The following is a 16,638-nucleotide window of genomic DNA, read 5'->3' on the forward strand; positions in this document are numbered from 1 at the left end:
TAGTCTACATCTCTTGGTTAAAAGGAAGTACTCCCAAACAGATAGTCTCACATGATTGTATCTGTAGTCCTTCACAGACTTTAGAATTTTTCCTAGAAAATGTTTTGGCACAAGATTATGAAGTGAGACTTTTTAAAAGTCATTTTGTAGGTAGGGAACCCAGCTCAGTAGTTTCTCCATGTACTGTGCGCACTGCCTCAATACACGTGGCTGTAGATTAACTCACGCCAAGAGACATATATGCTGAGTGCTGTCTGCAGGGAGTGTGTGCTCCTGTTAGGAGTCAGGGGAGAAGGGCTTTTGCAAATAACGATTAGGTGCTGCCCCTGTTTTAAAGTTTTAGACTGTCGCCCCAGTCACTAATTAGTCTCAAGGGGAAGATGCTGGCCATTGTGACAGTCTCAACTTTTCCACACCTAAATCTTTAATTATGATTATGGTTACCTTATAATAAATAGTACGTTTATATATTTTCCTTTTTAGAGCACAGACCAACACGATCACACTCTTTACTTGTCACACTCTTCGTATTGGCATAAGAAGTTACTAGGCACTTTCCCGGCAGTCAGCTGACTCACTGGATGGAGACTGAGGGGAGAAGCGGTACACGATGGGAATTAGAAACCCACTGCTAGTCCCGCTTCGCTCAGGACCACAGAACACGAGAGCTGGGACCCCACAGGGAGTCCAGGAGCAGAGCAGCGTGGTGCTTGGCATGGAAAGTGTGTGCCCGAGAGTGAGTGTGTCTGTCCAGGCACTGGCGTTGCTGTGCCTGTCAGTAATTAAGGAAGCTAAACTTAAAATACATACTTTTCCTTGGGTGAAAAACCTAAAGAATTTGGATCATGAGATGACAGATGGTCTATCTCTTGAGAAGAATTTTCCTGCGTGTTATGAAAACAGTACTTACAACCTTTGTAGACTACCAGGCACCCCTTCCTGTTCTTCCCAGGTGGAACTGCAGACCTCAGAGCTTGTACTAAACAGGCCCTGGTCGGAGGCACGGCGGACCCAGGTCCAGCTGGCTTCCCGCCGGGAGAACGCCCTCTCTGCACATTCATCTCTGCAGAGACACTCAGAGCTCGGATGGTGTATTTCAGAAACAGTTTTTGAAACCAAGAGAGTTTAGTGTTCTGCTTGCGACCTAAGATTTTTCTTCTTTAAGTGTAGTAACTGTGTTAAAACCTAAAATAACCAAGCAAGCCCTTCAAGCTACCCTAAGATGCTTTTAGAAGTGATTTTTAGTAAAACTACAATAACTGAGAGCTACAAACTCTTAATCATGTTGGAATTGTTCTTAAGAAATCACTTACAAAAGCCACATGCTGTGCATGTCAGCTCTAAAAGTATGCTGGGCATGGTGGGCATGGTGGTTCACGCCTGTAATCCCCAGCAGGCTGAAGCAGGAGGATCACCATGGGTTCAGCGCCAGCCTGGGCTACGAAGTGAGTTCAAGCCTGAACTACATAGCGAGAGCCTGTCTCACACGCAGAAAAAGTACTTTGTCCATGTTTAGCTATTTCTAAATTAGATTTGTTTGTTTAAGAAATATTTTGTCAACAACTTTAAAGCCCTCAATTTTCCAAAGGCTGCCTGGGCATTTTTAAATACTCTGCTTAGTCACTACAAATAGCCTGGGACAACTGCACGTGGGTACGAACCTTGTCCACATTCCATGCTACGGAAACTATTTAACCTCTCTGAGAGTGGGAAAAATGGTAACTATGACCCAGCTATTGCCATACCATTGAGAGCCCGATTCCTCTCCTGGCTTCGTGTAGGGCTCGTTATGTTTCTCATACATTCTTTCTCGGTGACCAGGACTTGCGGCTTTTAAATGTTGTCCTCAAAAGGAATAATTGCAAGGGCGAGGCAACTTTCGGAGCCCCTGAGAACGGAGCCTCGCCGCGGAGTCCTTGGCAGCCCTGTGAGGAGGCCCTGGGTTCGCACTGCTCCGGGAGGGGTGGCGAGCGCATGTGGCCGTCGGGAAGCGGCGCAGGCGGCTTTCAGAAACTGCCGCTGCCCTGCCGCGTCTCCACACCTGCACCTGCGCCTCGGTGGGCCCCGCTGCGCAGGGTCTGGGGCGGCAGGAGGCAAACCATCTAAAGAGAGTCTGTTCACCAGAGAAGTTCTGTCCTCAGCCGTTTGCCCTTGTCATCTTGCATCCTGCGGCTACAGGTCTTACAAAGCTGTGCGGTTTCCAGAGTCGGAGGCAGCCACGCGCTGGCTGCACAGCGCCGTCTGTCACCAGCAGGGCTCACCCAGCAAGGCGGTGCGGCGTCAGCGCCCGGGGGCGCTGCCCCGGCTGTGTGCGAGTGCACCCTGCGCCGTCACACGGCGAAGTCACCTCGTGCCCCTTCTCTGCTGGCCCCGCTGTGCAGACACGTGACGCGAGTCAGCTCTCCGCAGAGCTTTCGCACGGCCAGGCACTCCTAACCGAGCACCAAAATGTTTGCATCTCAAACTGTGTGTGCACTGTATTTTCCAACTTAAAACAAAATGCTCAGTTTTGAATTTGACCTCAATATTTCATAATGCAAAATAACATGCAGTACCTGGGCTCCATTTTACTAAAGTAGAGCAGGCCAGTGGCTTCACGAATTAAGTCAGGCACAGACGTGTCCCGCGTGTTCTGCTGTCCCACTGAGTGCTTCCCAGACAGCTGTCAGTGCGGCCTGAGAGACTGAGCGGGGTGGCCTTCCCACGCGAGGCCAGGCAGCAGGGCGCACATCTTCCACGGAGCACGGGTGGCGGTGGGCCTGGCAGGTCTCACAAGTCCTGGGATGCTTTGGAAAGAGGATTTGCCTGTAAACCCTCCTGACATTGAGATGTGTTTATTAACTGTCCAGTCTCCTTTTTTTTTTTTAAGCTAGGATCTCAATGTGTAGTTCAGGCCGGCATTGACCTCACTAGGGATCCCAGCCTGGCCTTGAAGTTGAAGTGATCCTCCTGCCTCAGCCTGAGTGCTAGGATTATAGGTGTGAACTGCCACACCCGATGGGAGTCTCTCTTGAGAGGGTTCTCCCTGGAGGTGACCTTTGACTTGTGGGTATGGGTATTTTGAAGTAACCTCACGTTTGGATCCACTGCTCATAACTCAAATTTGAGCAGAATTACAGCTCAGCCTGCAAGCTGTGTCCAGCGCTCGCCTGCTGTCTGAACACCTCGCAGGCACTGGCCTCCTCACGGGGAAAGTGCACTGGCAGGAGTCCAGCAGTGGTCTTCCTCACAGACGTGCGCCTCCTCAGCCCAGTCATCCATGGGGGACCAGAAGGTCACCGAAGAAAGCATCCTCTCCACCCTTCCTCCTGGACTTGTTGAAAGTAGGCGCACAAGCCGGGCATGGTGGCGCCCGCGTATAATCCTAGCTGGGGAGACTGAGGCAGGAGGATGGCCACAAGTTCCAGGCCAGCCTGGGCTACATAGCCAGACCCTGTCTCAAAAAAAGGGACACTGGCAGGAGCTCCTTGGGGAGATGATGAAGCAATGACACAAAGCAAGAGTTTACTAGCCATCTAATCCAGCTTTGGGGCTGTAATAAGGAATCAGGCTCTAGCAAATTTAGCCTCAAAAACTTTTATAAAAGTTCCAGAAAGCAGTTCCAGGCTACAAAAAGGTCATCTTGTATTTGTCATTTTCTCCCTAAGACCATCTGATCAGCATGTGTCTTGCTGGCAGGGAAGAGAAAGGCTCGGACACAGGCACACCTCCTCCCGCTCCTCCTCCTCCCAGAGGTGGGAGTGACAGGAGGCGGTGTGGGGTAGGTCCGTGTGTGAGGGGGTTCCTCGGGCACCTCCGCAGCGTCTCCGCCCACAGGGCAAGTGTACGGAAAACGTTGTGGGGGCGTGCCGAAGTACAGTGCGGGCCACACGGTGAGTCCCGAATTTCCAATTCTCAGCGTGATCGGCTTTCGAATGTGAAGTACCTGGAGGCGGGGGGAAAGATTCCAGGGAGAATATGGCCTATGAATGGACCACAGGGGCCCTGAAGCTCAACCAAAGGACCTTTAGGGACAAGCTGCGTACAGGAGAGGAGGGACATAGGACCTGGAGTAGCAGTGATCATATGCGGCTTGGTGGGGGATGGGGGCATCCGCTGAGTCCTGCAGCCACCGGAATGCGCCTTCCCATGCTCGTGCCAGCTGTGTGTAATGGAGGGTGATGCATCCACGCCCGCTCCCACCTTACAGGTTTGACAAAGGAAGACCTATAAAGCCATTCTCATGTGCAAGAGCCAGTTGAGAGCCTGCACGAAGCTTCTGCTCTTGCCTAGGCAAACCCACATGCTGTCCTTGGCCAGCTGGACCGTACACTGGGTGCAGCCCAGCCAGTGTCCAGGCAGGCTGACTGGATACTCGGGAGTGCCCCTCCTCACCTAGAGATGAACTGATGCGGAACTGGCCTCAGTCCCCCAGAGGCTTGTATTAGTCACTTGGCACTGAACTTGCGGCCATTTCTGTCAACACAAGACAGTGTCTTGTCCAGAGACGCCCTGCCCTGCTGCGGGGCGGGATGAGACCTCACCCCGGCTTTCCCGCCCGCAGAGTCACGCAGTTGGGCAGAGGCTGGGACTGGACCAGACGGCACGCTTGGCCGTGTACAGATGAGGGGAAGGAGGGAACACACATCTAGAAGGGTGAACAGAAAATCATCGTTTATCTAAATAGAATAATAGAAATAAACAAAAACCTTTTAAAACAATCACAAAATTTACAAATAAATTGGTACAAAATAAATAGAGATTGTAAATCTACAACATCATTGAGTTATAAATGCCTGCGACAGTCGGCTCGGAGCCCTACACACTCGACTTGTGCTTGTTCCCCTTCACCCGGTTCTGGGAGCCGCGCTCGGAAGAGCTGCGCTGCCCACAGCGTGAAGTGTACCCCGCAACGGGGAAAGGCGGGTGGAGGCCGAGGAGGACGACAGACAAAGCAGGGTTCACGTGAGGCCCGAGGCAGCGTTGGCACGGGGCCTTGACACCAGGGAGAGGCATAGGAAGAGCCCCGATGGGCTGGCAGCGCCCGTGGGCTGTGGAGATGGACTCTGCACTCCCAGGCGGCCGCAGCAGCCATCGCTGTGGGGCCAGGCAACTGACCCGGCTCGGGAGGAGGAAAACAGGTTGTCTGCGAGCCATGCTGTCCCGCCGCACAGGAGAAGACCCAGCCGCGGGGCGGGGGAGGGCCTGAGAGGCCCCGCAAGGTGGGAGACCGGCCCGGCTGTCTCCCCAGGCGCGGGTCACCGGAGGGAGGCGGCCGTAGGCGGGCCGGGACGCCAGGGCCACAGAAGAGCAGCATGTTTTCTTTAAACGAAACAACAGACCATCGCCCTCTCACCCAGCTTCAGGGACAACGAAGCCCTAGGCTCCGCGGGTGAGGGCTGCTTAGTCACGGACGATGGGCTAACAGAAGAGGCGTATGTACAAAATAAATAATATAAAATAAGACATATACACTTGTGAATTTAAAGGACTCCAGAAACCAAAGTCAGTGGTTGCTACACTCCACCTTCCCAGACACCAGACGAAGGAATGAATCAGAAGCTAGGGTGGGAGTCTCGGGCGTGAGGGGCCAAAGGCCTCGCTCTCCCCACGTCCCTCCCTCCGAGGGCTGGGACACCATGTTTGCGATACAGGCCCGATTCTCCAAGGAAGAAGGCGGGTGCCTAGGCGCACCAGACCCCGGGACGGCTCCCCTCAGCTTTCCTCCTAAGTGACACCGCACTGGCCACTCACGCGCCGCCCTCCGCCCACCGTGGGCCTGGGCTCCGCACGCAGCAACTCCCGAAAATGTCGTCCGTGCACTCAGTCTTGCTTTCTCGTGTACCGGACCTCCACAGCACATAAACCTTCAAACAGGAACACCTACAACCGGACTCCTGCCGCTAGAACCTCTGGCTCCATGGCGTCCTAAGTGCCACCTGGGACGTCCCGTCCACGGGTGCTTACACGTCTAGCTGTGATGTCAGTGGCTTTGGCATCCGCAGGAAGATGACGGTCTAAGCAGCAAAGCCTCCCAGCCCAAGGCAGGGGAGGAAGGCTGCGCCCACGCTGCAGTTGCTCTGCCGGCCCTCTCCCGTCCTGAGCAGGGTGGGACGGCGAGAGCGGGGCGCTGCGGAGGAGAAGCCGGCAAGCAAGCGCTGGCTGCAGGCAGAGAGCAGGCAGCTGCTGGAGGAACGCCTATTGGTCACCGCCATGAAGGACAGCACGGTGTGGCAGGCCTGGCCCCGGCGCCACTCACTCCTCGGGGAGAGGTACTGAACCCCAACCTAGCAGCTCTGGGCCCATTTCTCTTATCAGTTCAATCACAGAAGAAAAATTAACAGCCCTGAGGTATGAAAGTCCACTGAGTAGGTCACTTATTGGTAAGTCTATCAGAAAAAAGCCTCAGAATCCCAAGTCCACTTTCATAGTCAACTCTACGTCCTCCCTAACGCTGGGTTCACCAAAACCCACCCAGTTACCCTTGCAGGGCAGCAGCACCGCAGCCCAGAAGGGAAGCACGGAGCCCGGGGCAGAGCGGCGTCGAGCTGCGGAAGCTGCCCGGCCGCCCCCTGCCCGCTCAGCCTTGCGTTCTCACCCTCTGCCAGAAGCGCCTGTCTGCGGCTCTGGGTGAGCGCGGGGGAGCCGTTCTCGGCCACATCCGGGGGAGCCACGGAGGGCGGGCCGGGGGCCCCTTCTCGCACCACTCCGGGCCGTCTGCCTGGGGTCAGAGTTCGGGGAGGCCGCTCACGCTGGGCCCAGGCCTTCAGAGGGCGGCGGGGCCGGCGGCGTCCTCCCAGACGGGACGTAGGCTCAAACCAGCCAGTGCCCACTTGTCTGAGGGAAGGAGTCCATGGTCCCGACCTAGCTCCGGACCCTGTTGCTCCATTTCCTAGGGAAAGTGGGTTTCTGTGTGAATCTGCTGTCACTTTCCTAGGCTTGGAGAAGCGCGTCCTTTAGCTGCGTGGAATGGGGCTGGCAGGCTGAATCCATTCACAGTCCGTGTTCCATGTTAGTGTGAAGCTCTGCACGCAGCGCCTATTTGTACAAGTCCCTTGAAATGCCACGAGAAGGCAGTGGCAAAGGCGCGGCGCCCACCGCCAGGGACCAGCTGTGCCCGTGCCCGCACGCGAGGCGCCCTGCAGGGAGCGGGGCAGGGGCAGGAAGAACTGAATCGTGTGTGGCACCCTTTCAAATGACCTAAGAACCAAGGGTTAAGCCAGTTGATTCGAGCCCCCGAAATCCACGCACAGATCACAGGGTCCTGTTTGCCCAAGAGTTTAAATAAATGATTTTGGACTTGCCTGATAAATACAGAGCAGAACAATGAAGGGAAGGAACCGCTAAGACAGGAGGAAGAACCCTCCTTATTTGCAGAGAGAAGGCAAAGTGTCCTGGGAACATTCAGACACGAGGAATCCGGCTCCAGGGCCGCCGAGAGGAGGTGGGGGCCTGGCCAGCGAGCTCCGCGCATCCACAATCCCTCCTACACGGGGACACAGCTGAGGAAGGATGACCCGGCCGGGGCTGCCAAGAGGGCGCCGGCGCACGTCAGCAGTCCAACTCTCTGCTGTCTCGGCGGGGTCAGAGCTGCTGGCCCTGCTGGCCCCACCGCCGGGCCTTCCCGGCCGGGACCGCGCACCCGGCCCAGAGGAGCAGGGACCGCACGTCTCCTCCAACCGCCTGGGGTCGGTGTCCAGAGGGAAGGGGGCCCAGAAGAGGAAGCTGATCACTCAGCTGGGGCCCTGTGTGCAGGGAGAGCAGATGTGAGCACAGCCAGATGTCCACGTCCACTCTGCCAGGGGCCAGACAGGAGCTATTTTTGGATACCTTGTTATAAAACAGCATGAATAATCAAAGGCGAGAGCAGTTAGTTAACAGGAAATGACTGCAAACTTGTGGGCCAAAGCCTCGCCCTTGGGAGCCCTGTGGGGCTGCTCTGCCTGCCCTGGGGGGGACTCCGCGAGCCACCTCCCCCAGGTGACAGCGCGGCCAGGCTCAGCCCACGGCCGCACACCGCGCAGGAGGCGCCGCACCGGATGCCCCGGGCCGGAGCAGCGAGGAGGCCGCTCCCCAGGGCCGCTGGCTCAGCCTCCAGGGGAGGTGGCAGTTGCTGGGGAGACCCCTGCCCGGGCCAGGCCCACGTTCGCACTGCTCCAGGCACTCTCGCGACACACGCGTCACGCCGGCGTGTCCAGCCGGGTGGTCTTCCAAGGGGGGCAACTGGCAGCGTGGGTCCATCAAGGTCCTCCACGCGGCAGGGGCTCCTTCGCCGGCACGGGGTAGGGCCAGCGGAGACCTGCAGCCGCCTTGGGGACATGCACCCCCGAGGAAGACTCCAGCACTGTCACCCCCACCCTGCTCCCCAGAAAGCCAGCCCAGCGTCACCCCACAGAGCCGGGGCTTGCAGCCCGGGCAGGGCAGGCGGCTGGGGGCGCGCAGGCGGGTGGAGACCGCGGCCGCGCGTGGGCGAGCGCCGGGCCAGCGCCTGAAACTCAGACAGAGCTAGGATTCAGCGCAGGAGACACCGCCGCCGGGGCGCCCGCACGCGCGGGACGTTCGGTAGCGGGGGGCGCAGACGCGGGAGCGGCCGGGCCAGCGAGGAGGCAGCGCCGCGGCCCCGAGCCCCTCCTCGGGGACACGGTCCGGAGCGCCTTCCCCAAGGCCAGCCCTCCGCGGGACCGGCGCGGGCCGGCCGCTCGCGAACGTCACTTCGGAGACACACTCCTTCCGCGGAGCGAAGCCCTCCGCGCGCGGAGCCCCGGGGGACAAGTCCGTCCTGTGGGGTCCCAGCGCGGCCCACAGCAGAGTTCGGACAGAAAGATGTAAAACTCTGCAAAAGACACTTTTAAAAAACATGATCTCTTGAAAAAATAAACCGCGACAATTCTCAACTTCATGCAAATTGAGGGAGAGTGAGTAATGATAAAGGTACAGCTGAAAAAATAAACGCGGTTCTCTCCGGGCAGCGGGCGCCTCCGGCCGGCGCCGGCCCCAGCGGTCGCCCCGCCTCCGCCCCGCCTCCCCGTCCCCGCGGCCGCCGGGAGGGACGGTCTTTGGTCTCAGGACGCCGCAGCCGCAGCCGCGGCAGGCCCGCACCGACCGGGTCCGGGCGGGCGGCCTAGATGGCGCCCTCCCCGTGCAGGCTGTGGTTGGCCTTGGCGTGCGCCACGCAGTTCTGCTCGGTGAGCAGGTTGGCCGTCTCGTCCGGCAACCCGTCGTGCAGCTCCGTGAGGGTCAGTTCGATCTTAGTGTTCTCACTGTCCGAAGACGGAGGGGTTTTGTCCATGCGGGATGCCATCAAGGCATTTTGGTATTGCTGTCTGGAGATCTGGGGCCGGACACAAACCGAGACAGTGCACAGCGTTAGGCGCTCAAGCTCTGCGCGTGCCCCACATCGCAGCCCCCAAGCCCCGCAGCAGCTGTTCGATGAGAAAAGGCATCCCTGAGTATAAGCAAGCCATTTTCTATTCTTTGAGATGGAGGTCTCTACTACAGGTGAGTGCCCCAGCACATGGCTTAAACTGACCACTCTGAAGTCCAAATTGACTTAGAAGAACAAGTCAATTCTCAGTGACATAACCTACTTCCAGCTGGGCGTGGTGGCACATGCCTGTAATCCCAGCACTTGGGAGGCTGAGGCAGGAGGGTTGTTGCAAATTCAAGGCCAGCCTGGGCTACATAAATGAGCTGGAGGCCAACCTAAGCTGCATAATAAGATCCTGTCTCAAAAAGACAAAAAGCAAAGCAAAACAAAACAAAACAAAAACCCCAAAGACATAACCTACTTCCAAACTTTGTCTTAAATGGCATAGCCAGCCAGGCATGGTGGCACACTCCTATAATCCCAGCACTCAGAAGGCTGAGGCAATAGGCTCATTCCCACTCTCCTGGTTCAAATAGTGAGTTCAAGGCCAGCCTGAACTACATAGCCAGACCCTGTCTCAGAAAGAAAGAAAAAGAAAGAAAGAAAGAAAGAAAGAAAGAAAGAAAGAAAGAAAGAAAGAAAGAAAGGCTGGGGATGTAACTCAGAGACAGAGGGCCCTGGGCTTGATCCCTTGTACCATTAAATGCACACATACAGCAAGACCCTATCTCAAAATAAAATTAAATAACTAAAAAGCGCAGAGCAATAGCTCAGCGTAGAGTGGGATTCACCTGGCGCTCATGCACCAAAGCTGAGGACAGAGTGTGCTGCTCCCCAGCCGGGTCCAGCACGGGGCGGGGCAGGGGCGGAGCACCGAGGGGGGGGGCTGTCAGCCCCTCCTTGCTCACCTTGACAAACTGCAGGTCGGAGAGGGCCCGCACGGAGTAGTCGGGGATGTAGACTTGCAGGAAGGAGGAGTTGAGCTGGTTGTTGCTGCTGCCCAGCGTCGGTGTCACTGCGTCCAGCCGGTCACTTCGACTGAGGGAGTCTGAGTGGTTCAGGCCGCACGGGCGCGGAGGTGACTTGTTTTCCCCTGGAACGGGAGAGCAGCCCCCTCAAGGTGACGCACATACAGCGGCAGTCCGTTCCCACATGGGAACAAAATCGCCAGACAAGCTCCACCGGCTCGGAGCAGCCGGCGATGGGGGCATCCCACCCGGCCTTGTCTCCAGCTGCTCGGGGCCAGCACACCTGTCTCGCTGCCCACGGCCAGTGCCCCATCCCTAACAGCACAGGCACCGACACTGTGAGATCGCAGTGGGAGGACAGCGGGTAGAGGCCCGACAGACGCACCCCATCCGAGGTCAGCTCTTGCGCACTTTGCCGAAGCGAAAGTAAAGACGAGATGCTCAGGAAGCAGGAGGCATTATAAAGAGAACAAGTACTTCTGTCTGCTCAGACCACACTCCCAGGCAAACCTATTATTACCTCACTCTGATCCCAGTAATAACCCCTCCACAGCCGGGGATGCCTCAGTATCCAAGAAAAAGAGGCTTGGCTCAGATAGCTCAGGGGCCGAAGGGTCCTCCAGTGAGATTTCTGATGACCTTCTTTCATTAAGATAAAGTGATGGGAAGGGGGAGGCAGAACTGCCATGAGTCTGAGGCCAGCCTGAACTACAGAGTAAGACCTTGTCTCAAAAAAATCATAAAGTAAAAGAATTGGGTGTGGTGATGCATGCCTGTAATCCCAGCTCTCTGGGAGGCTGAGGCAGGAGGGTTGCAAGTCTGGGCCCAGCCTGGGCAACACATGACTTACTGAGAAACTGTCTCAAAATAAAAAAAAGGGGGGAGGTGAGGATGCGGCCTAGTGTGAAGGTCTTGGGTTCAGTCTCCAGTGCCACCAAAGACAGAGAGACAGAGAGAGAGAGAGAGGGAGAAAGGAAGGAAGGAAGGAAGGAGGAAGGAAGGAAGGAAGAAAAAGAAAAGAAAGAAAGGGAAAGGAGATGCGGATGAGTGTTCCACTCTTTCAGGAAGAGTGCTGTGTTTTTTAATATAAATTTCATGAAAAATAACCCACCTAAGGCCTCTTCCATTGTGCTTTTCCCAGCAACTCCTGCACAGCTATGAACTGGGTGCCCACAGCGGGCAGTCACATGCACGGAGTGGGGGACCCGCTCTCCCACCTGAGGGCGGCTGCTCTGCTCCCCCGAGCGGCTGGCCCGCAGCAGCTGCCTGTCCAGCAGCCATCAGAAAGTCTGTCACGGGGCCAATCCAAACCTGCCACCCTCGCTTCAGATGCCGGAGGCTTTCAGTCCCCTCACTGGAGCAGCCTGGAAATTCTAGCTATGTTTTCCTGAGGCCCTCCCCCGCCGCCACTGCGCGAGCCTTAGCAACCCACAGCCCATGCTGACCGCCACCTTTGAGCTGGAACGAAGCCGCGGGCTGCAGGACTCGGGGGCGGAGGTCGCCGCGTTCATGCCTGCGCTTGCCGCGCCTCAGCTAGTTCCCCACGGCTCCTCACACAGATAGGAGCGGACCCGCAGGCCCTCCCGCAGTGTGCTCATGTTCCAAGAGAACAGCCACATGCATGGCTTAGCAACGCTTTATCCTGAGCAGAAGGGAAGTGGGAGCTCGCGCCCCAGCTCCGTCTCCCCTGAGAACGTTCACAGTCGCAGCATCCGTGTCCCGCTGTCGACATGTCCTGCCCTTGCCTCAGCCTCCCTCACCCCCACCGCGCACCCGCTCTCAGGCCCAAACCCGTCCCAGGAGGACGCGCCCACCAGTTCTCGAAAATAAGGGGTGCCTGCCCTCCCGGGCCTCAGCCCCGAGTCTGTTGCGACTCCTGCGGAGCCGAGCCCTCCGCGTCGCTCACTTCCAAGCGGGAAAGTTAAAGGGAGCAAAGCCGGGCAGCGGGGCACGTGGCTTCCCAGCCAGAGCCAGGAGCTGGCAGGTGGGCGTCAGCCCCACGCATGTCCGGGCCCTGTTGGTGACCACTGCCCTGTTGCTGCGGGAGGGACTCTCTCCTCGGTCACCACAGCCGCCGCGGGGAGAAGCAGCCTGCTTTCCTGCGGCGCAGCAGGTGCGCTCAGCCCCGTCGGACCCAGCGCGGAGGAACCGATACAGGCCCGGGCCTCCCCAGGCCTGCGGGCGGCAGCGCCTGAAATGTGGGAAGACGGGGTGCACACATCCCCGCCACTCTGGGGCCGGCCTGCGGTCGGATGTGCCCCACAGTGGGCCTCACGAGGACCCGCAGGCCGCGACGAAAGCCGCAGGGACCGTGCCTCGCTCTGGGTCGTGCTTCATCCCCAGGCGCATGGGCCGGGGTTTGGTGACAGTGATTATGGAAAGCCTCACGCCCTGTGTGTCTGCTCCGCCCTGTGACTTTGTTTCCTGCTGCCTGTCCTGGCTTATTCTGTCTATCCTGCCTAGGAACCCTCCTCTTCCGGCAGGAAGCTAGAAGACACAAGAAAGACACCGCCCGCGTCCTCCCTGGAAGGGGCGGCACCCTCGGAGAGGATGGAAACGGTAGGTTTAGTCCAAGCCCTGTTCCCCAGGTATCACCTTACCGTGACCCGAGCAGCCCTGCAGGCTGCGCCCCAAAAGGTGGACTTTTCTATTCTGGATCAGATGGTGTGACCAGAACTAAGAAATCGCTAAGTTGTACAAGCAAAAGCAAAATACAAATAACCTTTCTATGGGCTTCAGCCAAAAGTCATCTACTTCAGCATCTCGGATGTAGTAAATAGCAGAAGCCGGGTATGGGGCACGCCTGTAATCCTGCACTCGGGAGGCTGAGGCAGGAGGATCACTGAGAGTTCGAGGCCAGCCAGGGCTACATAGAGAGTTCAAGGCCAACCTGAATTGCATGGTGAGACCCTGTCTCAAAAAATAAAAAAAATAATAAATAGGTAGCAGACACAAGAAATACAATGGAGGGCTGGGGATATAGCTCAGTGGCACAAGTGCCTGCCCGGCAGGCGCAAGGTCCTGGGTCCAATTCCCTGTACCAAAAAAAAAAAAAAAAAAAAAAAAAAAAAAGAACTCACGTAAAGAAATACAATGGGGAGGAAAAATATAATTGTGCATAGGCACATCCACACATGTGCATGCATGTGTATGTACACAGACATATTGTGCTGGCTGGTTCGATTCAAATAGTTCTGTGGATTATATTTCAGCCCTAATACACTTCTAAGCAAAGATCCAAGGAGACGCTAGTTTCCTTCTAAGACAAGGACTGCCTCCTCCATCGAGTATCGGCGCTGAAGAGCTTTATTGAAAGTGGATTATGGATTGCAAATTTCATCACTCAGGCTTAAAAATAGAAACTGTGTGGGACAAAACAATACGGAAAGACCGTGTACCCAATAGGAGAGCCTAGCGATTCTAATTACGGGGAGATTAAGCCTTTCCCCTCCTCTTGAAGGCTGTAGCTACCAGCCAGGCGCAGCGAGCGTCTCCTGCAGAGGCACAACCAGCAGCTAGTTAAGAATGTGCCAGCAACACAGAGAAGCAGGACCGGCCGGCGGGGGGCGGAACGCGCGCGCCCATTCGTGTGCACGCTGGAGAGAGCACCGCAGAGGCGGAGAGCAGCCGGCCTCCGTGAATGGGGCATGTCCTTGTTGCCAAGTTCCCGGTCCTTCAATTCTGGCCAAGTGCATGCTACAGAAGATGACCGGCGTCTGCCCCCAGGGCCCCTGTAAAGCCCACACCTCTGACTGCCTGTGGCTGAGGATTCCCGGCCCGCAGGGCCTGCGCATGCTCCATGTCAGCCCCTCTCCCTCCCGGCACAGGTCCCGGATCCCAGCAGCTCTCTCTGCAGCGGCTGCGGCTATGCTTTCCTAGATGGCTCACTGCTAACTCAGAGAACCTACGGTGCTAGGGACCAAACAGAGGGAGAAGCCGTGCCAGCGGGCTTTCTAGGGGCCAAGGGTAGGCAACTGGGAGAAGTAGGAAAAGGAAACATGCAGAATTACCTGGAGAGCCTGCTGCTAACAACTGTGTTCTGCTGACAACAAAGGTACGGGACAGGGACAAAGGAACTGAAAAATGGAGAGAAACAGGGTGAGACCGTATCAGAAGGCAAGAAAGCCGATCTCTGTAGTCACAGGACAGGCGTGGGTACTGTTTCTTCCCATCTGAGCGTTCAACCCCAGAAACCAAAGCCCGTGCGGCAGGAGGTGAGCAGAGACAGCACACACGGCTTCTGCGAGGAGGGCGAGCGGGAGCCGCGGCCGGGAGAGGGCTTTGCACATGCAGCGTCTCTAGCCCAGCAAGCGCGTGAGCGGCACCGCCCCGCCGGGGTCCAGCGCGCCCCAACGTGCCGCTGTGAAGGGCCTGGTCACAAAGCGACCCAGGAGCCTCAGCCTTGTCTTGACCAAGCCGCGCCCTACTCTCCTGCCCTGACGCCCACAGCGCTCCTCCTGGTGGCGAGCAGCTTGCCCCGGACGCCTTTGCATACCCGGTCTTGTCCTTCTGACCTGCTGTTTGGAATTTCTTTAGAGTTAGTTCAGATTTCAGAATAGAGAACAGGGAGGCAATTGCTGTGCCCCCGTTTCCTGAGAATGGCTGACTAGGGTCGTGTGCATCACCGCTTGCTGCGCCCCGAGCTACAGCCCAGACATACGGCGCGACCGGGGAACAAGGACCTGCGCGTCGCCCAGACAGGGACCTGGGCAAACAGAAGCGGGCATCTCTGCGGTGAGATACCTGCACTGACCGTGTCCCCACGAACACACGAAGGCGCACACTGCTCTGTGTGTAAAGCTCTAGGCTTTGGAAGAAATGAGACACTGTTCATGAACTTCCTGTCTCGTTGGTGGCTCCCAACTCCGTGCAGGAGGCTGTGGCGGCCGAAAAGGCTTCCTCGGGAAGGGCCTGCCTTCGATTCCCTGTGCGAGCGGGGTCTGGCCTTCAGCTCCCGGCCAGCACGGCCTGAGCTATCACGCAGGTTTAAGAAACAGTGATGAGGGCTGGGGATATAGCTCAGTGACATAAGCACCTGCCTGGGAAGTGCAAGGTCCTGAGTTCAATTCCGGGTAACAAAAAGAAACAGTGATGGAGCACACTTACTTTCTTTTCTTTCTTTTTTTTTTTTTTCTGGTACCAGGAATCGAACTCACGACCTTGTACTTGCCAGGCAGGCGCTGTGCTGCTGAGCTAAATCCCCAGCCCCACTTTCTTTTCAAAACCGCCTTGTAGACCTGGTTCTGGCAATGTGGGGCTAATCTGAGCCTGGTTGCCCAAAACCATCACACTCACAACAGTTTTCCTCTATGTTTGTTTAGTTTGGTTTGTTTTTTTGAGACAGGGTCTTGCTATGTAGTTCAGGCTGGCCTCGAACTTGTGGCCAGCCTCCCGCGTCAGCCTCTCCAGTGGCGCCAGCTCCTCCATGTTTTAAAGGCCATGCTGGGCTCATGTTAAGGGTCACTGCCTTTGTTCTGGAAGTACAGGAAGTAATGACTCGGGAAGAGGAGAAGACCTAGGGCCCTCCCCACTACCACACAGCCGCAATGATGGGACGGCAGGCCGGGCCTCCCGCGCCTGGGGACGCAGTGCCCTCCGCCACTAAGTCGGGGCAACGGATGCTCGCCGTCGGGCTTACAACAGACGCCCTGAGGACGAGCGAGGACAGGCCCGCGGTGACAGGCAGCGGCTGACAGTGAGGACAGGGTGCCCCTGGAACTCAAAACGCTGTACAAGAGTGTGAGGAGACGGGCCTCGCTGGGTCACTAGCTCTGCAACTGCAGTGTCCTCGGGTCCCTGGGACAGCTGAGGGGCGCAAGACCAGGACCGGTTCCACAGAACACCTTGTTTGGAGGCGCAGCCCCTCCCGCTCTAGGACAAGGGCTCAGCCTTCTCAGGCCGGGCTGCTGCGGCAGAGCGCTTTGCAAGTTTCCCAGCACAGCATGTCACTCGGTATTTTGGCCACAAGGTGGCACTGCGACACCTCCGTCTACCTGCCCCGCCGCTCCCGCCAGTGCACAGGGTGAGGGCAGGCGCTGGGAAGGACAGCGGAGGCAGAGACGCTCAGCTCCCGTGGCCGAGGGAAAGCGGCCACCAGGGTCCGTGCTCGTGCTCGCTCTAGGGCAGGGGCGGTCTGCCGGCATCTTGTGCTCACAGAACTTGGCCGATGCCCACGTGCACCCGCCGGAGCCCGCCAGCCCTGCCTGGGCACTCGACACTCAGGACAAGGGGAATGGAAGCCTCCCGAGCAGCTCCTGCGTAGAGGACCGGGCGCGGGGCCCGGGGCTGCTGCCCGGCGTGTGCGGCGGCTGCGGAGCGCGGCAG

General features: G+C 57.4%; 1 protein-coding gene across 2 annotated transcripts in view; it reads right to left on the reverse strand.

The window, feature by feature from the left end:
• Nucleotides 1–4,636: 4,636 nt before the first annotated feature.
• Cnnm2 (cyclin and CBS domain divalent metal cation transport mediator 2) overlaps nt 4,637–16,638 on the reverse strand; it is a gene marked incomplete in the record, with an annotated part of 147,092 nt that continues 135,090 nt past the window's right edge. The window contains 3 exon segments of one of the 2 annotated variants that reach the window (XM_005403817.2): nt 4,637–9,310; nt 10,255–10,439; nt 14,325–14,390. In XM_005403817.2, the coding sequence (XP_005403874.2) occupies nt 9,101–9,310; nt 10,255–10,439; nt 14,325–14,390 (461 nt within the window). 2 annotated transcript variants of the gene reach the window in all.

The sequence above is a fragment of the Chinchilla lanigera genome, unplaced genomic scaffold (assembly GCF_000276665.1).
Source record: "Chinchilla lanigera isolate Chin_1 unplaced genomic scaffold, ChiLan1.0 scaffold00084, whole genome shotgun sequence".
Classification (NCBI taxonomy): domain Eukaryota; kingdom Metazoa; phylum Chordata; class Mammalia; order Rodentia; family Chinchillidae; genus Chinchilla; species Chinchilla lanigera.